The 21,148-nt window shown below is 45.8% G+C and overlaps 2 protein-coding genes across 3 annotated transcripts; both read left to right on the forward strand.

Annotated features, from left to right (window-relative positions):
- The first annotated feature begins 300 nt into the window (after positions 1-300).
- On the forward strand, positions 301-6,508 carry LOC126993665 (spidroin-2-like). The gene is made up of 5 exons (XM_050852826.1): positions 301-309; positions 2,977-3,868; positions 4,415-4,708; positions 5,044-5,346; positions 5,395-6,508. Exons 1-5 carry the CDS (start codon positions 301-303, stop codon positions 6,408-6,410), a joined length of 2,514 nt encoding a protein of 837 aa, XP_050708783.1. The 3' UTR covers positions 6,411-6,508.
- A 2,970-nt stretch (positions 6,509-9,478) lies between these two features.
- LOC126993671 (uncharacterized) lies at positions 9,479-21,093 on the forward strand. Of its 2 annotated transcripts, XM_050852833.1 has the most exons (12): positions 9,479-9,645; positions 12,787-12,869; positions 14,031-14,109; positions 14,796-14,855; positions 15,326-15,515; positions 15,760-16,091; positions 16,995-17,178; positions 18,195-18,285; positions 18,555-18,719; positions 18,857-18,984; positions 19,501-19,590; positions 20,578-21,093. In XM_050852833.1, exons 1-12 carry the CDS (start codon positions 9,591-9,593, stop codon positions 20,963-20,965), a joined length of 1,845 nt encoding a protein of 614 aa, XP_050708790.1. In that variant the 5' UTR covers positions 9,479-9,590; the 3' UTR covers positions 20,966-21,093. The 2 variants fall into 2 exon arrangements, with proteins under 2 accessions (XP_050708790.1, XP_050708791.1); XM_050852834.1 differs by lacking the exon at positions 14,796-14,855.
- The last annotated feature ends 55 nt before the right edge of the window (positions 21,094-21,148 follow it).

The raw sequence follows: 21,148 nt of genomic DNA on the forward strand, positions 1-21,148 counted from the left end.
ACATCCTTCTATCCTAATCCACTCGTGAGTCACAAAGTCATCCTATTCGAGCGTGGAGGCGTCTAGGTAAGGAGGAGGAGGTGGAGGAGGAGAAGGACAGAAGGGAGGGGCTTTTTTCTTCCCCTTTGTGGCTGGGGGGCGAGGGGGTGCAGGAGGGGGGGAGGGGGGAACCTACAAAACCCCAAGGTACCTGCCTGCACCCCGCACAAGATCCAGTTCCTTGCTAGCAGACGGAGAAGATATCCTAACCTCCCCCTTCTGCAGTAGTAACGCGTCTCCTTCAGTACGACCCTTATGGCGATGCCTAAGGTAAGGTAGGGATGGTTTAGGCCCCCCCTTAAACCAACCCCCAAATTCACCCCGGGATCCCCCCCCCCCTGTGGTATTAAGGGTATTGTTAAGGGATATTGTGTGACCTTGGTGGTAGTGGTGGTGGTGGTGGTAGGAGGTGGAGGAGGCGGATAGTAGAAGTGGTGAAAGATTGTAGATACAGTTAACTCTTGCATCAGGGAGTTGGACAGCTCAGGGATTTTTTTTTTATTTCTCATTTTTATCATTTTTGTCCTTATTTCCAAACATTACTCATCAATATTAGTTTTACCATCATTATTTATTTATTTTTTATTACGTCAGTCATTCAATAACTTTCTTTTTATTTATTTTCGTAATATAATGTCAGAAGTTAACCTTTCTTTATTCACGTTTCGAAAATATAAATATCTCATTATTATTAGGCTATTATTTTTTTTTTTATGCATTGTAGTTCACCTTTTGAAATCATAGTTTTTTCTTTTATTTGTTTTCCTGCAACATTGAATTTCACCCTTATGTCAACTTTGTACTACTAATATATATCCTTTATAGCCTTGAATGTGAAGTTTTAAATAGCCTGCTTATATTTAATTACTTATATTTACGTTTAGAACTACGCATTGACAACTTAGATTTATCCTTCAATTCTTTTCTATACTTAAATATATCATTAATAGCTTTGAATGTGGTGTTTAAAATAGCCTACTTACACTTATTTACTTGTATATATCTTTAGAACTACGTATTTGAAACTTAGATTTTTCCTTCAACTTTTCTTTACTTAAATCTATCCTTATTAGCTTTAAATGTAGTGTTTAAAATAGCTTACTTACATTTATTTACTTGTATATATTTTTAGAACTACGTATTTGAAACTTAGATTTTTCCTTCAACTTTTCTTTACTTAAATCTATCCTTATTAGCTTTGAATGTTGAGTTTAAAATAGCCTATCTACATATATTTATTTATATTTATCTTAAGAACTACGTATTTGCAACTTAGATTTTTCCTTCAGTTTTTCTCTTTACTTAAATCTGTCCATACTAGCTTTGAATGTGGAGTTTAAAATAGCCTATCTACATATATTTATTTATATTTATCTTAAGAACTACGTATTTGCAACTTAGATTTTTCCTTCAGTTGTTCTCTATACTTAAATATATTCTAATTAGCTTTGAATTTGGAGTTTATGATAGCCTATTTACACTTATTTACTTATATTTACTCTCCGTTATTTATTTTAATTTTTAGAGCTATTTACAACTTAACATATAGGCTTCAACTCTTCGCTATACTTAAATTTATCCTTCAATTCTTTACTACTTCATTCTTATAACTCTTTAGCGGTGGTCATTTATTACATGTATTAATTTATTTAACTCTTCGCAATCTCTATGTATCTTTTGAACTATTTACAACTTATATTTAGCCTTCAACTCTTCGCTAAACTTAAATTTATCCTTCAATTCTTTACTATTTCATCCTTGACTCTTCTATTCACTTTTATTTAACGCTTCGCTATCTATATATATCTTTTGAACTATTTACAACTTATATTTAGCCTTCAACTCTTTGCTATACTTAAATTTATCCTTCAATTCTTTACTATTTCATCCTTGACTCTCCTATTCACTTCTATTTAACGCTTCGCTATCTATATATATCTTTAGAACTATTTACAACTTATATTTAGCCTTCAACTCTTCGCTAAACTTAAATTTTTCCTTCAATTCTTTACTATTTCATCCTTGACTCTTCTATTCACTTTTATTTAACGCTTCGCTATCTATATATATCTTTTGAACTATTTACAACTTATATTTAGCCTTCAACTCTTCGCTAAACTTAAATTTATCCTTCAATTCTTTACTATTTCATCCTTGACTCTTCTATTCACTTTTATTTAACGCTTCGCTATCTATATATATCTTTTGAACTATTTACAACTTACATATAGCCTTCAACTCTTTGCTAAACTTAAACTTTTCCTTCAATTCTTTACTATTTCATCCTTGACTCTTCTATTCACTTTTATTTAACGCTTCGCTATCTATATATATCTTTAGAACTATTTACAACTTATATTTAGCCTTCAACTCTTCGCTAAACTTAAACTTTTCCTTCAATTCTTTACTATTTCATCCTTGACTCTTCTATTCACTTTTATTTAACGCTTCGCTATCTATATACATCTTTTGAACTATTTACAACTTATATTTAGCCTTCAACTCTTCGCTAAACTTAAATTTTTCCTTCAATTCTTTACTATTTCATTCTTATAACTTTTTCGCTGTGGTCAGAAAGTCGTGTTCAATACCTTTTCCGAGGACAAAAAAGTGGGGCACCGCAGAGTCACGGAGATGTGCACCGTGGCCACGCGCAGCTTTGTGTAGCTCCTCCTCCTTCTTTAGCTTAACCTTGCGGCAGGCGGGCAAGCGTGTCGAGGCTCAGGTAGGTACTTCCCCTTCCCTCATCCCCCCAGACAAAAACACTGGTTATCTTGTGTTGCTCGGCTTTACCCCGCGGCCAGGCCAGGATACCCCCGCCCTGCTGCTGCCCTCCCCCCCCCCCCCCCACACACACACACACACGCACACGCACGGGGCGGCGAGGTCTTTCTGGTTGCGTGAAAATGACTGTCCGTTTCTTTATCCTGACCGCAGGTGGTGGCGGCGGTGTTGGCTCTGGCCCTCACCTGCTGCCTGTGCTCTGCCGCCAGCACGGGGAAGGCTCAGCAGCAGCAGCAGGAAGCAGCGGAGACACCTGCCGTGGCCGTCGACACGCCCCCTGCTGACGCGGCGCAGACCACCACAGCCGCTGCGGAGGGCAGCGACGCGGCGGCCGAGGCGGCGGACGGGAAGCGGGACAAGCGCTACTTCCCGTACGTGCCGCCCTGGTACACCGGGCCGCTGCCTGGCGTGCTGGACCTGGCCACCGCCTACCCCAGCTGGTCAGCGGGCTACTACGAGCAGCACGCAAGACACGGCTACAATCCCTACTGGTCCTACCGCGGGCACGACTCCTACTACTGCGCCTACCCCGGCCACTACCCGCACGCCCGCGGCACCCCGCCGCGCGGTGACTTCCCCCAGCAGGCGGGCTCCTTCAGCGGACACCAACCCCACGCCACGGCGTTCCCGGGCGGGATGCAGGGTCAGGAGCAGCCCGGCGGAACCATGCCCTTGGTGTCACCTGGTGGCTCAGGTAGACCAGGGCTAGTAGGGTCATTTCCTGGACCAGGGCCATTTGGTGGACCAGTAAGTACTGGACCGGGTGGACAAGGGCCATTTGGTGGACCAGTAAGTACTGGACCGGGTGGACAAGGGCCATTTGGTGGACCAGTAAGTACTGGACCGGGTGGACCAGGATCATTTGGTGAACCAGGAAGTAATGGACCGGGTGGACAAGGGCCATTTGGTGGACCAGTAAGTACTGGACCGGGTGGACCAGGATCATTTGGTGGACCAGTAAGTAATGGACCGGGTGGACAAGGGCCATTTGGTGGACCAGGAAGTAATGGACCGGGTGGACAAGGGCCATTTGGTGGACCAGGAAGTAATGGACCGGGTGAACAAGGGCCATTTGGTGGACCAGTAAGTAATGGACCGGGTGGACCAGGGCCATTTGGTGGACCAGGAAGTAATGGACCGGGTGGACAAGGGCCATTTGGTGGACCAGGAAGTAATGGACCGGGTGGACCAGGGCCATTTGGTGGACCAGGAAGTAATGGACCGGGTGGACCAGGGCCATTTGGTGGACCAGGAAGTAATGGACCGGGTGGACCAGGGCCATTTGGTGGACCAGGAATTAATGGACCGGGTGGACCAGGGCAATTTGGTGGACCAGGAAGTAATGGACCGGGTGGACCAGGGCCATTTGGTGGACCAGGAAGTAATGGACCGGGTGGACCAGGGCAATTTGGTGGACCAGGAAGTAATGGACCGGGTGGACCAGGGCCATTTGATGGACCAGGAAGTAATGGACCGGGTGGACCAGGGCCATTTGGTGGACCAGGAAGTAATGGACCGGGTGGACAAGGGCCATTTGGTGGACCAGGAAGTAATGGACCGGGTGGACCAGGATCATTTGGTGGACCAGGAGGTAATGGACCGGGTGGACCAGGATCATTTGGTGGACCAGGAGGTAATGGACCGGGTGGACCAGGATCATTTGGTGGACCAGGAGGTAATGGACCGGGTGGACCAGGATCATTTGGTGGACCAGGAGGTAATGGACCGGGTGGACCAGGATCATTTGGTGGACCAGGAGGTAATGGACCGGGTGGACCAGGATCATTTGGTGGACCAGGAGGTAATGGACCGGGTGGACCAGGATCATTTGGTGGACCAGGAGGTAATGGACCGGGTGGACCAGGATCATTTGGTGGACCAGGAGGTAATGGACCGGGTGGACCAGGATCATTTGGTGGACCAGGAGGAAATGGACCGGTGGACCAGGATCATTTGGTGGACCAGGAGGTAATGGACCGGGTGGACCAGGATCATTTGGTGGACCAGGAGGTAATGGACCGGGTGGACCAGGATCATTTGGTGGACCAGGAGGTAATGGACCGGGTGGACCAGGATCATTTGGTGGACCAGGAGGTAATGGACCGGGTGGACCAGGATCATTTGGTGGACCAGGAAGTAATGGACCGGGTGGACCAGGATTATTTGGTGGACCAGGAAGTAATGGACCGGGTGGACCAGGATCATTTGGTGGACCAGGAGGTAATGGACCGGGTGGACCAGGATTATTTGGTGGACCAGGAAGTAATGGACCGGGTGGACCAGGATCATTTGGTGGACCAGGAAGTAATGGACCGGGTGGACCAGGATCATTTGCAGGTCCAGGCAGCAGCCCCTTTGGCGGCCCAGGGGACGACAAACCCTTCGGTAGCCCAGGCGGTAGACCCTCAATGGGGCCAGGTGGAGACAAGCCCTTCGGTGGTCCAGGCAGTAGCCCCTTCGGTGGTCCAGGAGACGACAAGCCCTTCGGTGGTCCAGGCAGTAGCCCCTTCGGTGGTCCTGGCAGTAGCCCCTTCGGGGGTCCAGGCAGCAGCCCCTTCGGTGGTCCAGGAGACGACAAGCCCTTCGGGGGTCCAGGCAGCAGCCCCTTCGGTGGTCCAGGAGACGACAAGCCCTTCGGTGGTCCAGGCAGTAGCCCCTTCGGTGGTCCAGGAGACGACAAACCCTTCGGTGGTCCTGGCAGCAGCCCCTTCGGTGGTCCAGGAGACGACAAGCCCTTCGGGGGTCCAGGCAGCAGCCCCTTCGGTGGTCCAGGAGACGACAAACCCTTCGGCGGTCCAGGCAGCAGCCCCTTCGGTGGTCCAGGAGACGACAAGCCCTTCGGCGGTCCAGGCAGCAGCCCCTTCGGTGGTCCAGGAGACGACAAGCCCTTCGGTGGTCCAGGAGACGACAAGCCCTTCGGCGGTCCAGGCAGCAGCCCCTTCGGTGGTCCAGAAGACGACAAGCCCTTCGGCAGCCCAGGCGGTAGGCCCTCAATGGGGCCAGGTGGGGACAAGCCCTTCGGGAGTTCAGGGAGCAGCCCCTTCGATGGTCCAGGAGACGACAAACCCTTCGGTGGTCCAGGCAGTAGCCCCTTCGGTGGTCCAGGAGACGACAAACCCTTCGGTGGTCCTGGCAGTAGCCCCTTCGGTGGTCCAGAAGACGACAAGCCCTTCGGCAGCCCAGGCGGTAGGCCCTCAATGGGGCCAGGTGGGGACAAGCCCTTCGGGAGTTCAGGGAGCAGCCCCTTCGATGGTCCAGGCAGCAAGCCCTCCGGCGGCCCAGGGGACGACAAGCCCTTCAGCAGCCCAGGCGGTAGGCCCTCAGTGGGGCCAGGTGGGGACAAGCCCTTCGGTGGTCCAGGCAGCAAGCCCTTCGGCGGCCTGAGCTCCAGCTTCATCAATGGTCCTGGGGGAAGCAAGCCCTCTGGAGGTTCCCCAATCAAAGCCACCCCTTCCGGCAGCGACCCCAAGTTCCCCCCTTTCAGCCTCCTGGGGTCCGGGTCCCCCTTCTCAGGGGACAAGAATGACTTGCGGGTGAGGGACACGCAGGCGGTGCTCTCCGAGGACAACGGCGCCGCCAAGCCCTGAACCACGCCGGCACTGATGCAGAATGGGCCCCTCTCTCTCTCTCTCTCTCTCTCAAACCTCTTCCCTGGCTTGCATTGCAATAAAAGGAATAAAAAGTCTCCACAAGTGTTTTGATTCACGTGCCTATCACCAACTCCGAGGCCGGACACAGGGGTGGGTGGGTAGCTCTTGCAGTGATCGGGGAAGGGAGAGTTTGAGAAAATATTGACTCAGACTCCAACTGGTAAGGTTGTGACTCCGACTCCACCTCCCCCCCCCCTCTCTCTCTCTCTTCTGCAGTACAGTGGTAGGCAAATCAAACTCCGCCACACCACACCACACCACACCACACACCACCCCGCAGGCATGGGTTCAAGTTTTTTTTTTTTTTTTTATACGAGTTCGAGTACGATTACCTACATTGCGATATCACGAATTCAAGTATACGAGTAAAGTACTAATTTTGCAGCTGAACTCGGGTCCAAGTACTGTGACTTAACCATGAGATTTTTTTCTGCTTGTTTTTGTTTTTGACCCGAAATTGACCTCTCTTTCGGCTTTACTTATATCTTTAATAGGAGCGGCGTGTAGCGGGCTTTTTTTTCTTAACTCTTTTTTTTATTGGCCTTGAGCCGTGTTCTCTGATGTAAAAAAAAAATGTCAAACTTCCCCCACACAAAAGCTCATACAAATAGTCACTAACTCAGTCCAACGAGAGAAAGAGAGATAAAAGAGAGAAGAGAGAGAGAATGAAAGGGAAATACGGACGAATAGAATAAAGAATGTGAATGATGGAAGAGAGAGAGAGAGAGAGAGAGAGAGAGTCTTCAATAGGTTCGACTCACGCCAGGAACATCAAGACGTAAATGCTATTAAATACAAGGTCATGAATTCATCCCAGACACCCCAAAAGGCTACTACCATATCCTAAAACCACAATGAGTTTGGTCCATTAGCCCAAAATTGTAGAAATACCTTAAGTAAACGAGTTTTATCATAAGTGGTATATTGATTGATTGATTGACTGTTGCATTTAACGACAAAGGAGAAGGGAGGAACATGCCATCCCAACCCCCAGGCATTACAGTGTGATTGATTGATGATTGATTGATAGTTTATTGTTGCAGGTAAACAACAAGGGAGAAGGGAGGAACATGCCATCCCAACCCCCAGGCATTACAGTGTGATTGATGATTGATTGATGAAGGCATTACAGTGTGATTTGATTGATATTGATTGATGATTTTATTGTTATTGTAAACAGCATTACAGTGTGATTGATTGATGATTGATTGATAGTTTATTGTTGCAGGTAAACAACAAGGGAGAAGGGAGGAACATGCTATCCCAACCCCCAGGCATTACAGTGTGATTGATTGATGATTGATTGATAGTTTATTGTTGCAGGTAAACAACAAGGGAGAAGGGAGGAACATGCTATCCCAACCCCCAGGCAGGACAGTGTGATTATACAACTATTAATACATGTGTAGGGAGCACCATGAAACTAAAGATACAATGGTAGGAAGGAAAGCACAAGATATAGTACACGAAAACAATCGTTCCTTACCTCCTTCGATACCTCGCAAAGATAAACGTTTCCCGCAATGTTGCTGCCACTCGCTCAAACGTTTGCGCAGACTCAGCTTCTCATACAGCTTATCTTGTGGGTCCTACAAGTATCTATGCTGCCTAACTTCTTCTAGCAATGCCACCTCGGTCTCCCAGCTCCAAATCTTGCTGTCTGTATATGTCATTTCTTGTTTTATTGGCGCCGACATGTACTCAGCCGCCACTCGGGAATAGGTACAAGACGGACTCGCTCACCTGCAGAACACCTGTCGCGGGAAGGGCTCCCAGACCAAGACCCAGACCAACTATTACTACTACTACTACTACTACTACTACTACTACTACTACTACTACTACTACTACCTGTATTGCCGCCTTAATTACTCTCTCTTGACCTCCATCGCCTTGTATCGGCTCCTAGGTCCTCCTCCTCTTCCTCATAACATATATATTATTCAACCTTCCTCACTTCAAATATCAAGATAGGCTGGAACATCTCACTATAAGAATTCAAATGGGTCAAGGGTTACAACAAAGGCGATATAAGTAAAGTACTGAGAACCAGCCAGCAGGGTAGAACACGCAGTAATGGATTTAAATATGAAAAGTATAGATTTAGGAGAGATATAGGCAAGCATTGGTTTGGTAATTGGGTGGTGGGGGAATGGAATAGACTCAGCAATCACATAGTCAGTACAGGGACGATATAGCTTGTTTTAAGAGTAGACTGGATAGCTACATGGACGAGGATGACATGTAGGTGGCAATGGGGGGAATCTGGAGCTGCTCTGTGTAGGCCATCATATATAGGCCTCCTGCAGTCTCCCTTTGTTCTTGTGTTCTTATGTTCAGACACGTTTTCTATCACCTTATGTTGGGGAGACTTTTGTTTTCATAGGTTCGATTTCTTGGTAGTTTGTACATCATTGATAAATTTGATATGCCTGTAATGATAGCTACAATCTTACATTTAATTATTTTTTGGTAAAGATTGGTTTTAGTAGCGTGATGCCTCATTCCCTGCCTTATCAAACATCACTAGCTCTTCATATAATTTTTTCTACCTACACATGTATTAATAGTTGTATAATCACACTCTGCCCTGCCTGGGGGTTGGGATGGCATGTTCCTCCCTTCTCCCTTGTTGTTTACCTGCAACAATAAACTATCAGTCAATCAATCATATTTTCTACAAACGTTCAACAATCATGGAAACGCTTTCAAAATCCAATTCAAGGACTATTTAGTGTTGAAAATAGGGGATGATATTAAGGAAAGCGCAGCCCCATCTGGCGGCGGCGTTGCACCCAGAGTTGTTGTTCTTGGTGTTGGTAATAATTTTATCACTATTATCAAGAGACCGTTGAAGAGGCTGCCTGCACACGTCATGGTCTTAACTAACCATGTGCAATACAATAAACACTAAAACAAACACTTCATCTACCATCCAAACCCTTAAATAAACCATAAATAAACACTTAAAACCCTTAAAACACCCTCTAATCCACCTCCACCGCTGCTCTTCTGTTAAACGTCCTTGTGAGGGTGACTCGTATAAAACACGTATTGGAAACTATACGTGTGTGCGTTTGTGTGTTTGTTTGAGTGGAATATGTTGACTCCGCTAACATGACCATGAAGATATCAGATAAGGAGGCCTACAGACTACTAGGCCTACCACTGGGTAAGGTCTATGGTGATTTTGGGGCACTATGGAAGACGTGTATGGTACCTGTATTGGTGGTTGACTCCTGGTAGGCTTTGTTTTGGTTAAGTATGGTTGATGTTTCCTGGTTATTTATGGTTGTATTTGTGTTTTATTCATGTTTTCTTTGGTTAATGAGGGATTTGAGGTATATAGGGCATGTATGGTACTTGTATGTTTCCTGTCTACCTCCTATGCCCTTGTTTTAGTTGGGTATGGTTCATATTTTGTTATTTATGGTTATTTAATGGTTTTCCTTCATATATATCGCTCATTTTAGTTAATTACAGGTGTGTGTTTGTATATAACGTGTATGGTACCTGTATGTCTTGTTTAATTCCTGTAGCATAAGTTTGGTTTCGTATAGTTCATGTTTTCTGTTAGTTATGGTTATTTAATGGTTTTCCTTCATACATATCACTCATTTTAGTTAATTACAGGTGTGTGTTTGTATATAACGTGTATGGTACCTGTATGTCTTGTTTAATTCCTGTAGCATAGTTTTGGTCTCGTATGATTCGTGTTTTCTGTTAGTTATGGTTATTTAATGGTTTTCCTTCATATATATCACTCATTTTAGTTAATTAAGGCTGGCTGTCATATATTTCCAGGATTAATTTGTCACATATTTCCAGGTATAATTTGTCATATATTTCCAGGTTAATCTGTTGGTTTGGTCATCAAGGTCGTGTTTTTCAAGGTTAACTTTCCCCCAAAGTGTCCAAGGCCCATATGGTTCCCTTCCCTTTGACCCACCTGGTTTTTGCAATGTTGTAATGTTATTTATTCAACATGGTCATATATATTTCTCCTGGTGTCGTGTTCCCTTCTGTTTCTTCTCGATTTGGGTGCAATTCTATATATTTCCCCTTTTGAGCTGAGGCCTTTTATATGTGTGGTACGAGAGCCGCGTGATGGGTGACCCCTGGCTGACGGGTTAAGGAATGGCTTTCCCATCTCACTGGTCACTGGTTTGATTCCTGGTACCAGCAAAACCCTTCTGGTATAATTCCAGATGTCACCCGCCTCACAGCAAAGAACACCTTGGTGCTGTATGATGTATTTTTTGGTAAAGATTCGTTTTAGGTCCGTGCCAGTATCTCATAATCTACTTTATGAAACATCAGTATCTCTTCATATATCTTTTCTACAAACCTTCAACAGTCATGGAAACGCTTTGAAAATCCAATTCAAGGACTTTTTTTTTACTCTTGAAAATAGGGGATAATGTTTACGAAAGCGCGTCGCCTCCTCTGCTGGCCGCGGCGACGCTGCAGCCGCCGCCGCAAAATAGCTCACAGAGGGCTTAGGGTCGGGGAGCATATTTAAACTACTCCAACCGAACTTTACGACCTCCCTCGATTATTCACGAAATTTGGCGCGCGCGGCGATCCCGGATACGGTGCGGGACGTTGTTTTGGCCCGGCCGTAGTGAAGGGGTTAACCTAACTAAACTAATCTAACTAACCTAACATAACTAATTTCATCTCACTAATTTAACTGTGCTGTAACACATACTTAAGAAGCCGCATATGTGAGGACTGCAGCCACATATACTAAATAGCCTAGCCACATAACCTAACCACATACACAAGGCCTGAGCTTAAAAGGGTAGACAGGGGATTATTGACGAGAGGGTAGCCTACTAATTTTGAGACGCTGCCTGCTTATATCTGGGCAAAATACGGTGCTGTTTATTATGGAGGTAGTATTTATCTCTGGAAATCAATATATGACTGACTTTTCAATGTCTATCGTGCACCCATGGAGGTAGAATTGATGGAGTTGACACGGCCTGCTAGTCCCATTCATTGAGGTATAGCCGATGAACTGTCAAATTCACGGACAAAAGATGGGGGTGGGCGAGCCTGGCCGAGCCCATTAAGAGGGAGCCTGACCTGAGAACACCTGACCCCCGCCCGTAAAAATGTCAGCTTGGGCGGATTCACTTAATTGGGCCGTGTCAACTCCACCAATTCTACCTCCATGGGTGCACGATAGCCATTGAAAAGTCAGTCATATATTGATTTCCAGAGATAAATAGTACCTCCATAATAAACAGCATCATATTTTACCCAGAAATAAGCAGGCAGCGTCTCAAAATTAGTAGGCTACCCTCTCGTCAATAATCCCCTATCTACCCTTTTAAGCTCAGGCCTTGTATATGTGGTTAGATTATGTGGCTAGGCTATTTAGTATATGTGGCTGCAGTCCTCACATATGCGGCTTCTTAAGTATGTGTTACAGCACGGTTAAATTAGTGAGATGAAATTGGTTATGTTAGGTTAGTTAGATTAGTTTAGTTAGGTTAATCCCTTCACTACGGCCGGGCCAAAACAGCGTCCCGCACCGTATCCGGGATCGCCGCGCACGCCAAATTTCAAATGTCGCTATTGAATATAACAAGTTGAAGGGGTTAAGTATATGTTACAGCACAGTTAAATGTTATGTTAGCTTAGTTAGATTAGTTTAGCTAGGTTAGATTAGTTTGGCTGGTTAGATTAGATTAAGTTTGTTAGATTAGAATAAATTAGATTAAATTAGGTTAGGTTAGTTTAGTTAGATTGGTATAGTTAGATTATATTAGTTAGGTTAAATTTGTTTAGCTGGTTAGATTAGATTAAGTTTGTTAGATTAGGTTAGTTAGATTAGAATAGATTAGTTAGATTAAATTAGGTTAGGTTAGTTTAGCTAGATTGGTATAGTTAGATTAGTTTGTTAGATTACGTTAGTTAGATTAGAATAGATTAGTTAGATTAAATTAGGTTAGGTTAGTTAGATTAGTTAGGTTAGGTAAGTTAGATTAAATTAGGTTAGTATAGTTAGATTAGATAGGTTAGGTTAGATTAGAATAGATTAGTTTAGTTAGATTAATTTCATTGGGTTAAGTTAAATTATATTGGTAGGAAGACGAACGGGGAAATATATGAAAGTTTGACGCTAAAACTGTAACCACGCCATTATTTACAAGACAGTTTTATATACAAGATAATTATTAGTCTCATTTTTTGTGTGATTTATATTAACCCAACCTTCATACTCTCTCTCTCTCTCTCTCTCTCTCTCTCTCTCTCTCTCTCTCTCTCTCTCTCTCTCTCTCTCTCTCTCTCTCTCTCACAGGTGTGGATAAAGAAGCAATTATGAAGAAATATAAGAAGCTCTCCATTACACTATCGACGAGCAAGAGACCAGAGGATAAAAAGGTAGGGAGGAGGAGGAAGAAGAGGAGGAAGAGGAGGAGAAGTAGATGGAGGTGGTGAAGTAGAAGGGAAAGGATGAGATGGAGGAGGAGGAGGAGGAAGAAGAAAATGGAGATAGATGAGGAGGAGGAGAAGGTATGGAAAATGAGAATGGAGGTTTAGGAGGAGGAGGAGGAGGAGGAAGAAGGAGGTATAGAAGAACAAGAAGAGGAGGAGGAGGAGGAGGAGGAAGAAAGTTAAAAATAGAGAAAAGGAAGAAGAGAAGGAGAAGGAGGAGGAGGAGGAGATAACATAGAAGGAAGAGAAGAGATAATACAGAAATGGAGGAGGAGGAGGAGGAAGAAAAGGAGAAGAGGAAGACAGTATGAAGGAAAGAAGAGGAGGAAGAGGAGGAGGAAGAAGAGGAGGAGAAAAGTACAAAATAAATAATAATAAAAATAATCAGAGAAAACACCATCACCACCAAACATTGGGTGATCGTAATCTAAAATCGACAATCAATTTCAATCAATTACAGTTTTTAAAGTAACCTCAAGCTTAATTGACTACCCTCTTGTTTTCTTTAAGTTATCGCAATCGTAATCAAATGCATTAAAAATCTAATCATAACCTCTACTACTTTTGCAACTACATTATCAAAATTTTAGTTAACAGTCTCGTCCACCAATTAGATTTTTCGTACGGTACAGTCTGCAAAAAAAGGATCGGACACTCAACGGTCGACTGGGTAGACTGAGCAGAACCTGTAGACATGGTTTTGTGTTGGTTAGGTGGGTGCCAGTGGGTAGATTTGAGCCACTGGTATCTACCGAGCCAACACAAAACCATGCTCAAATTCTGTGCAGTCGACGCAAAGCTGGTAGATACTTTTTTTGCCCACTGTACATGTGTAGGAAATTTGCAAGTTCTCCTTCAGTCCTTCCTGTAATCACAATTGTAACCACCACCACCACCACCACCACCACTAACCACCACCACCACCACTACCACCATCACTAACCACCATCACTAACCACCACTAACCACCACCACCACCATCACCACTAACCACCATCACTAACCACCATCACAACCACCATCACCACTAACCACCACCACCACTAACCACCACCACCACCACTAACCACCACCACCACCACTAACCACCATCTCTCACCACCACAGAAATTGGAGATGGTGATCGCAGCCTATAATCGCCTATTACCACAACCACCACCACACAACCACAACCAAAATCACAAAGGTAAGGATTAGGGTAGCTAGGATTAACTGAATGGGTGACTGGTTGACTGACTGACTGACTGGGTGGCTGGTTGACTGACTGACTGACTGACTGACTGACTGACTGGGTGGGTGGGTGACTGACTGACTGACTGACTGACTGGGTGACTGACTGGCTGACTGACTGACTGATGGGTGACTGACTGACTGGGTGACTGACTGGCTGACTGACTGACTGACTGACTGATGGGTGACTGACTGACTGGGTGACTGACTGACTGACTGACTGACTGACTGACTGACTGGCTGACTGACTGACTGACTGACTGACTGACTAACTGACTGACTGACTGACTGACTGGGTGACTGACTGACTGACTGACTGACTGACTGACTGGGTGACTGACTGACTGACTGACTGACTGACTGACTGACTGGGTGACTGACTGACTGACTGACTGACTGACTGACTGACTGACTGACTGACTGACTGACTGGGTGGCTGACTGACTGACTGGGTGGCTGGTTGACTGGGTGACTGACTGACTGACTGACTGACTGACTGACTGACTGACTGACTGACTGACTGACTGACTGACTGACTGAATGAAGTGTTATCAACTTAAGATTAACACCCCTCTCTCTTCTCTTCCTCCTCCTCCTCCTCCTCCTCCTCCTCCTCCTCCTCCTCCTCCTCCTCCTCCTAAGGTCAGTCCGGGCCCAGTAACGGCGTTGACTCGGAAGGAAGCTCTGAGGATGATGGCCGAGGTAATAATAATAATAATAATAATAATAATAATAATAATAATAATTGTATTTTTTTTGTAGTGAGAATTTCTGTGTTAATATTTTTTCTATTTTTCTTTCTTTCTTTCTTTTTCTCTTTTTCTGAACAATTTTATTTTTTATCTGGTTACAAAATAATAATAATAGTAATAATAATAATGATAAGTGTATTAATGATTCTCTCTCTCTCTCTCTCTCTCTCTCTCTCTCTCTCTCTCTCTCTCTCTCTCTCTCTCTCTCTCCTCCTCCTCCCCTTCTTCCATTTTTATTTCTTCTTTCCTCCACTTCTTCCCTCTCTCTCTCTCTCTCTCTCTCTCTCTCTGTTCTTATTCCTTCTAACATTCTCTCCATTTCTTCCTCTTTCTCTCCTCCTCCTCCTCTCTCTCCTCTCTCTTCCCTTCCCTTTCCATCCATCTCTCTCTCTCTCGCTCTCTCTCTCTCTCTCTCCACAGTATTATGTAGGAACGGAGACGCTCGCTCCCTCCCCAAGGACGGAGAGATGACGGAGGAGGATAGGGAGAGGAGGAAGGCGGAGAAGAAGAAGGAGAAGAAGAGGAGGCAGAAGGAGAAGAAGAAATTGGAGAAAATTGAGACGCAAGTTCTTAGTCAAAAAATCGCAAATAATAATCATAATAAAAAAAAGTAAGTTAGAGCGAGAGAGAGAGAGAGAGAGAGAGAGAGAGAGAGAGATGAAAGGGATGAAGAATGGAAGGGATGGGAGGGAAGGGAAGGGACGGGAAGGGAAGGGAAGAGAGAGAGAGAGAGAGAGAGAGAGAGAGAGAGAGAGAGAGAGAGAACACACACACACACACACACACACACACACACACACACACACACACACACACACTAACCCTCCCCCCTTCCCCCTTCTTCCCCAACACAGAGAGGAGTCCCCATCGGAGGAAGACGAGGAAGAAGAGGAGGAGGAGGAGGAGGAGGAGGAGTGGGAGGAGGGCCAAGGGATCGACCCAAACTCCGCTTTCGTCGCTGCCGCTGCCGCAAAAAAAAGGGGTGTCCTAGGGGGGGGGGCGCAGGGGAGGGAGCGACCCCCCCGCACCACCCCCCACCAGCCCCCCACACCTCCACGGATCGCCACAAACTCCACTTACGTCAACAACTCCGCTTCCGCCAATGCTTCTTCCGCTTCATCCGTTCCTGTTTATACTAATGTTACGAGGGTGGAGGAGGCGGTGGAGGTGATAGCCAGGGATGTGGGTGAGTACTGTGGTTGTGGTGGAGGTGGAGGTGGAGTTGTGGTTCTTCCTCCTCTTCCTCCTCTTCCTCTTCCTCTTTTTCTCCTTTTCTTTCTAATCTGCAAATCATTTTTTTTTTTTTTTTGTTTCTCTTGTCTTTATTTTCTTTTCCTTCTCCTCTTTTTTCCTTCTTCCTCTTCCTCTTCTTCTTCCTCCTCCTCCTCCTCCTCTTTCTAATCTGCAAATCATTCTCATTCATTTTTTTCCCTCTTTCTCCTCCTCCTCTTCTTCCTCCTCTTCCTCCTCCTCTTCCTCTTCCTCTTCTTCTTTCTCTTCAACTTCTTATTTTCATTCCTTTTTTTTCCCTCTTTCTCCTCCTCTTCTTCCTCCTCCTCTTCCTCTTCCTTGTCTGATATTCCTCCTTTTTCTCCTTCCCTCGTAATCCTCGGTCTTCTTCCTCCTCCTCTTCCTCCTTCCTCTTCTTCCTTCCCTTCTTCCTCCTCCTCCTCTCCATTTTCTCCTGTTCTTCCTCCTCCTCCTCCTCTTCCTTGTCTAATATTCCTCCTTTTTCTCCTCCTCCTAATCCTCGGTCTTTTTCCTCCTCCTCTTCCTCCTCCTTCCTCCTCTTCTTCCTTCCCTTCTTCCTCCTCCTCCTCTTCATTTTCTCCTGTTCTTCCTCCTCCTCCTCCTCTTCCTTGTCTGATATTCCTCCTTTTTCTCCTTCCCTCCTAATCCTCAGTCTTTTTCCTCCTCCTCTCTCCTTCCTCCTCCTCCTTCCCTTCCTCCTCCTCCTCCTAGAACTTACGATAAAGACAACTTGTAACATAGCCAAAGCAAGCAACCTCGGCAAATTCACATAACCTCACACACTTGTACTAACGCAACCCTCTCTCCCCCTCTCACCCCCCACCCCCCCTCACCCCAGTGGTCACCAAGGCAGCGAGGGAGCAGGCTTGTCAACTGGCGCGGCGGGGGAACGATGCGGCTAGTGTTGGGAGCTATATTGCGGCTGTTCAGCTTTTCACGGACGCTATAGGCCTAGACCCCAATGACCCGCGCTTCCTCGGCAACCGTTCCTATTGTCTTAACCAGCTGGGCCACCATGAAAAGTAGGTTGTGTGGGGGTGATTGTGGTGATTTCTTTGTTTACTTTTTTTTTTTTAATTTTTTTTTTTCGTTTTAATTTTTTTTTTAATTTTCATTCAGTTTTTCATTTTTAATTTTTTTTTATTTTTTTTTTATTTTTGGTTTTTCATATTTTTCATTTTCATTCCATTTTTTTTTTCATTTTCATTTTTTTCTTCATTTTCATTCAGTTTTTCATTGTTTTTCATTTTTTTTTATTTCTATTTTTTTCATTTTCATTTTTTTCTTCATTTTCATTCAGTTTTTCATTGTTTTTAATTTTTTTTTCTATTTTTTTCATTTTTTGTTTTTCATATTTTTCATTTTCATTCCATTTTTTTAATTTTCATTTTTTTCTTCATTTTCATTCAGTTTTTCATTGTTTTTCATTTTTTTTATTTCAATTTTTTTCATATTTTGTTTTTCATATTTTTCATTTTCATTCCATTTTTTTCATTTTCATTTTTTTCTTCATTTTCATTCAGTTTTTCATTGTTTTTCATTGTTTTTATTTTTATTTTTTATTTTTTGTTTTTCATATTTTTCATTTTCATTCCCCCCTTGAAGCCTACCAGTGTTACCAATTCTCCCTCTTCTCTCTTTCTTCCCTTTCCATAAATTACACAAAATACATAAGCCCCCCCCCTTGAAGCCTACCAGTGTTACCAATTCTCTCTTTTCCCTTTCCATAAATTACACAAAATACATAAGCCCCCCCTTGAAGCCTTCCAGTGTTACCAATTCTCTCTCTTTTCCCTTTACATAAATTACACAAAATACATGAGCCCCCCTTGAAGCCTACCAGTGTTACCAATTCTCCCTCTTCTCTCTCTCTTTTCCCTAATACATAAGCCCTCCTTGAAGCCTACCAGTGTTACCAATTCTCTCTTTTTCCCTTTCCATAAATTACACAAAATACATAAGCCCCCCCTTGAAGCCTACCAGTGTTACCAATTCTCCGTCACACGCTAACCCTTCCTCTCCGCCTCCTCCATAACAGAGCGCTGGAGGATGCCGATCGAGCTGTATTTCTGGCACCTCAGTGTGTCAAGTGGCACTTTAGGCGCGGCACACCTCTAAAGGACCTGGGGGTGAGTGTCGTTGCTTAAGGATACAGGAGGAGGAGGAGGAGGAAGGATTATATGGGGAAGGAAGGAAGGAATGTGTTTTGGACGAATCATGAATGGCAGAAGTGTGAGCATGGAGGTAATGAAGGATTTGAGGAATACAACAGTAGTACCAACCCTCACATATGAAGCGTGGGCCTGGAATGAAGGTCTTGTGGCGTGAGTAGAATGGATGGAATGAGTAATGAAATTGTGTTTTGGAATGTGTCTAATGACCTCCCTTCCCCCCCCAGAGATACATGGAGGCAGAGGAGGCTTTCAAGGAGGTTCTGCGCCATGACCCGGACTGCCGCGAGGCCCAGGAGGAGGTCATGAGGGTGCGGGCGGCCAGGATAGCGGAGATGGGCTTCACCGACAGGCAGGCAATCAGCGCCATTTCTAAATATTCAGACGTACAGGTAAGGGGGTGTTTTTTTTTCTTCTTTTTTCTTGTTCGCTGTTTTTCCTCCTCCTCCTCCTCCTCCTCACCCAACTCTTCTTCCTCCTCCTCCTCCTCCTCCTCCTCCTCCTTACCCATCTCTCTTCCTCCCCACAGCCCGCCCTGGACGCACTGCTGGCGGGGGAGTTTAAGGAGGCTATCGACCTAACATACCATTCTGGCAACACTGAGAGTCTGCCACGGAAGCCTCAAGCAACAGCCTCGCGCGACAACATTAAGATGAAGTAAGCGAGTGAGAGAGAGAGAGAGAGAGAGAGAGAGAGAGAGAGAGAGAGAGAGAGATTGCTATTGGGTATAACGTCTCAAAATGCTTACCAGTGAGGGAGGGAACGTCTAGATTAGTTAGGTTAGTTTACGTAAGAGAGAACCTAACTTTACGTACCTTGAAAAAACTGAGATTAGCGTCCGTAAGGGAGAGAGAGACCCCATACCTATATATACCCCTTTTCTCACCTGTCTCAGCCTAATGGACGACAGGTAAGGTACTCAATCACCCACTCGTTAACCCACCCCTAGTTAGAGCCTTCACCTGTATGCGCTTTCCCAGGAAGTTGAGTAGAATTGATAAGTTCTCGTATTTCAACTTTTGTCCGTAACTTTTTTTATCGTAATTTGTTGTGGGCATATGTATGTAGTAGTAGTAGTAGTAGTAGTAGTAGTAGTCATGGTAGAAGTAGTAATATACTCTACATCTTCCTGTTTAAATAGTACTAATAATTCCGTCCTGTCTACATCCCCAGTCCGCAAAATCCCGAGGGTCTAATGTCGCTGTGGGTTGGTAACATTGTGCCGGATGTGACGGAGAAAGCCCTTACCCAGCTCTTTGCAAGGTGAGTTTACCTGTGTAGTTACCCACCTGTATTTACCTAATTATATCAATCTGGTTTTAGTTTATAGGATTTGAGGTAAACTTAACCCAGTAGCAGCGATGGGCCAAATTTGTGGCTTTACGGTCCCCTGGCCTATCCATTCTCTCCCTTAATATCGCATTCTCTCCCTTCTAACCCCATATAACCCACTCCCTGTACCCCCCACCCCCACCCCACCCCCAACCACCTCCCTTCCCTCCACCTCCATCCCTCCCCTTCCTTCCTCTGTCCTTCCCTTCCCTTGCCTATCCATCGCATTCTCTCCCCTCTAACCCCATATGACCCCACTCCCCTTACCCCCCACCCCCACCCCACCCCCAACCACCTCCCTTCCCTCCACCTCCATCCCTCCCCTTCCTTCCGCTGTCCTTTCCCTTCCCTTGCCTATCCATCCCATTCTCTCCCCTTCCCTCCACCTCCATCCCTCCCCTTCCTTCCTCTGTCCTTTCCCTTCCCTTGCCTATCCATCCCATTCTCTCCCCTCTAACCCCATATGACCCACTCCCTGTACCCCCCACCCCCCACCCCACCCCCAACCACCTCCCTTCCTTCCTCCCAAAACTTTCTTCCCTCTCCTTCTCTCTGTACCTTACCTTACCTTACCTTACCTTACCTTACCTTACCCTCCACCCCCATACAACTCCCTCCCTCCCTCTCTTCTCCCTCCTCCCATACTTCCTCCCTTCCTCCATTTCTTTCCTCCCCTTCCCTTGCCTATCCATTCTCTCCCTTAACATCCCATTCTCTCCCTTCTAACCCCATATAACCCACTCCCTTTACCCCCCACCCCACCCCCCACCACCTCCCTTCCCTCCACCTCCATCCCTCCCCTTCCTTCCTCTTTCCTTCCCTTCCCTTGCCTATCCATACCCTCCCTTACCATCCCATTCTCTCCCTTCTAACCCCATATGACCCACTCCCTTTACCCCCCTTCTTCCCCCCCCACAGCCAGGGTCAGGTCACCAGCGTCCGAATCCTCCGGGAGAAACACTGTGCCTTCGTGAACTTCGCCAACCGGGGCGACGCGGGGCGGGGCATGGCGGGGCTGCAGGGTTACCAATTCCACGGGCAGAAGCTCCTCATCAAGTTCCCGGACAACCCCATAACATCGGGGTTCCATAGGGGTGGTGGCAGCGGCGGCAGCAACCAGAACCTCAACCAAAGTGTCGTCCGGAGGGGAAACGGGTTGGACGGTGGAGCGGTGGGGGTCGGCGGAGGGGTTTCGCTCCTCTCCTCCTCCGTTTCCTCCACTGGGTCGTCGCCGGTGTCCTCCTCCTCGTCGTCGCCCGGGCCGCCATCAACGGTCTCGTCTGCGCTTAAAAAAAAGTGGGTGTGATTGTATAGTTTTTTTTTTATGTGTGTGTGTGTGTGTGTGTGTGTGTGTGTGTGTGAGAGAGAGGTAGAGGAAGTGAGGAAGAAAGAGGTAGAATTGTGAGGTTTGAGTAAGAGGAGGAGGAGGAGGAGGAGGAGGAGGAGGAGGAGGAGGAGGAGGAAGAAGAGCTAGGAAGAAGTTAGTTAA

The sequence above is a fragment of the Eriocheir sinensis genome, unplaced genomic scaffold, assembly GCF_024679095.1.
Source record: "Eriocheir sinensis breed Jianghai 21 unplaced genomic scaffold, ASM2467909v1 Scaffold653, whole genome shotgun sequence".
Taxonomy (NCBI): Eukaryota; Metazoa; Arthropoda; class Malacostraca; order Decapoda; family Varunidae; genus Eriocheir; species Eriocheir sinensis.